The sequence below is a fragment of the Panthera tigris genome, chromosome D3 (genome assembly GCF_018350195.1).
Source record: "Panthera tigris isolate Pti1 chromosome D3, P.tigris_Pti1_mat1.1, whole genome shotgun sequence".
Lineage (NCBI taxonomy): Eukaryota > Metazoa > Chordata > Mammalia > Carnivora > Felidae > Panthera > Panthera tigris.
The window spans coordinates 7,196,079-7,198,925 of record NC_056671.1 but is presented as its reverse complement, the minus strand read 5'-3'; the positions used below and the strand labels follow the sequence as shown (position 1 = coordinate 7,198,925).

The following is a 2,847-nucleotide window of genomic DNA, read 5'->3' as shown; positions in this document are numbered from 1 at the left end:
CGCTCCTCCGCCCCACGGCTAACTAACCCGCCTCCCGCAGGAGCAGCTGGTCTCCAAGAGACCGTCGACGAGCTGCACCAGAAAGAGGCTGAGGTACCGGACCAGGGACTGAAGCGGAGCCGTGTTTTGCCAGAGGCCGAGTGTGGAGCGGCCGCACAGAAGTACGCGGGGGCAGCTACCGTGGAGATGGCGTCGGCGAATGCGGATGTCACGACTGCTCCGGGTGGGACCAGCTGGAGGCTGGGGCCCGTGATGGCCGGGAAGAACACCGAAGCCCCGGGTGGAGGCATCTGCCACGGAAACGTCTTGCAGTTTATAAGACGTGTGCAAAGCAAGTGTCTTGGCAAAGTGTCAAAGAAAATTCCCAGGAAGCTGCTCCCCAATCCTCATGCCCCTCAACGTAACAAGCCCTTGAGAAGTACGGGAGCCACAGGATTCAGCTGGTCAGACAGATGATACATAAGCTTCGATCTGGAGAAAGGAGTGCCTCCAGGCCTCCTGCTTTTATCGAAGCGGAGGAAGTGAAAGCAGAAAGCACAAGGAATCAACACTTGCCTTCACGATCAGATATGACGGAGGGGGGTGACGCCAACCACAACGTGCCAGGCCCTGCAGGAGAAAGAAATCTCAACTCCGAGACGGGACGAGCTCTTGCCTCCACACTCAGCCACTGCCCTGGGCATGACGGGAAAGACGGTACGATCCAATCAGGGTGAGCCTTTCCAGCTCTCGATTCTACTTCCTCAGTCCCTGCCTTCTTATTTTAAGCACTGCCCCCCGTGTGCAGCTGCGGAAGACGATCCATCCCCCACTGTCCTTCGCAACGCTTCCAGAATCTCTAAGGAGGATCCTGAGCTTAGGACGTTAACAAACTGGTGTTTTCTTTACCCAGGCTGATTCTCCTCTGGTCTTCCTTCTTCCGGAAATTAGAAACACAAAAGAGAAGCAGAGAGGAGGAAACCGTGTAATTTAAGAAGCTGTCCCCGAAGTAAATTCTGCGTTCTTTCCCGTTTTTCTTCAGTGAGGTCTCCCTTCCTTGTGGCGGCCTCTCCAAACGAGCTTCCTCTGCAGTTCGCTCAAGCCGACTCCGGGCACCCTAGAAAGGTTTTTTCCATTAGTGACTCTCGATCCAGCTGGCCCCGTTCATTAGTTTGGTGGTGGCGATGACATACTCTGTGCCTCCATCTTCCAACTGGGAGAAAGAAATCGCAAGGGCATCAATTTCACGCAAAGGTTACGCCCCCCGAGGAAGAATATCAGAGTCACTCGGGTTTTCTTTCCTCCCGGTTGGCCTAAAAAGGAAACATTTCAGAATGAAGACATTACTTATTATGGGTGGTTTCTCATCCCACCTCTTAAAAAAACGGCATCGTGTGTAGGGAGCGAAAAAAATGGTAACTGTAACTGGGTCTTGGTGCAGACAATTCCTCGGACACTCGGGAACTCGATCTGGATCTCACCGTTTTCTCTAACTACTACGGAGATCCTCAACTCGGAGGTTAAGAGCTGTCACTCCTGCGGGGAGGGCGGGTTCCGGTGCCCACACCCTGCACCAGCACCAGCAACCGACGAGAGGGTGGCGCCGGACTCTGACTCCCGGGTACCTTACGGGGCAACCGCATAATCCACGAAAACCACACCGGCGGTGCCCAGTCGCAGATGCTGGCCACCGACTTACGTTTCTTTTGCAGCCCCGTGGGCAACGGCTGCCCGCTCTTCGAAGTGGGGCCCTGGGAGCATGCGCAGAACTTCCTCGATACTTCGCCAGCCCGGCCGGGACAGCAGCTGGGCCAGCCGCGCACGCTGAGAGGGGCCTAGCCGCTGTACACGTAGGATATGTCCGTGGGATTCTGTTAAATAATTAAAGGAAAAAAGCCTACAGACATAGAGACACAGAGTCCCTGAACATGGCTTTACGGGGAACCCCAAAATACGCGATTTGCCTGTGAGGGCAGAAACACAAATCAAGGCCGGCCACGTCCCGCTCCAGTCCTACCCCGGCTGGGCCCGATTCTTAGCTGCCAGAGGTTCGCTTCCCCACGCAAATCTTGAAAACGCCACTCAAAAGCATCTCTAGGTACTGGCCGCGAAACGAGGTTACCTGGTCTGGCAAGAAACTTCTTGGAGGGTAAGCCGGCGCTCTCTAGCTGAGTAACAACGAGCCCACCCCTTGAACTCGGCTGTCCCACTTTTTAGGTATTTACCCTACAGAGGGGCTTGTACCAGCACAGACCAAAGCGCAAACCGGTAAACTAACACCGTGGGTGCTAGCAACAGACTGGGAACACCCTGAATTTCTAGCGAGAGAAATCTGGCAAGTCGTAAATTAAGGTTTAATCTGCAAGACCACTCTGCAACCATTAAAAAAAAAAAACCTTACAAAAAAGATGAATAGATCACAGGATCTTCAAGACACAGTGGTAAGTGGTGGTTGGGGTGGGGAGGGGCCAGATCAGAACAGTGAGGGAGGGGCACCCGGTAGCTCAGTCGGTTGAGCAATCGACCTCAGCTCAGGTCATGATCTTTACAGTTCGTGACTTCGAGTCCCGAGGAGCCCGCTTCAGATCCTCTGTCTCCCTGTCCTCTCTGCTCCTCCCTCACTCACGTGCTCTCTCTCTCTCTCTCTCTCTCACTCAAAAACAAACATTAAAAAAAAAAAAAAAAGAACAGTGAGAGAGTGGAACTAGCATAGTGTTTACACTGTACAACGTAGAAATCAAAAGTATCTATACACTCCCGCTGGGGAAAGATAATCCAATTTTGCCACTGGAAGAGGAGGCTTTTTAATTATTAGGTTTTTGTTGCAGGAAGCAGCCTGATAAAGTGCCTATGAAAGTCCAAAAACAG

The 2,847-nt window shown here is 52.9% G+C and overlaps 1 protein-coding gene across 1 annotated transcript in view; it reads right to left on the bottom strand.

The window, feature by feature from the left end:
- The window catches only part of VPS33A (VPS33A core subunit of CORVET and HOPS complexes), a 21,019-nt gene continuing 18,172 nt past the window's right edge, over positions 1-2,847 (bottom strand). The window contains 5 exon segments of the mRNA XM_042962822.1: positions 1-1,198; positions 1,201-1,292; positions 1,679-1,709; positions 1,711-1,797; positions 1,800-1,850. Coding sequence (XP_042818756.1) covers positions 1,115-1,198; positions 1,201-1,292; positions 1,679-1,709; positions 1,711-1,797; positions 1,800-1,850 — 345 coding nt within the window. The 3' untranslated portion in view covers positions 1-1,114.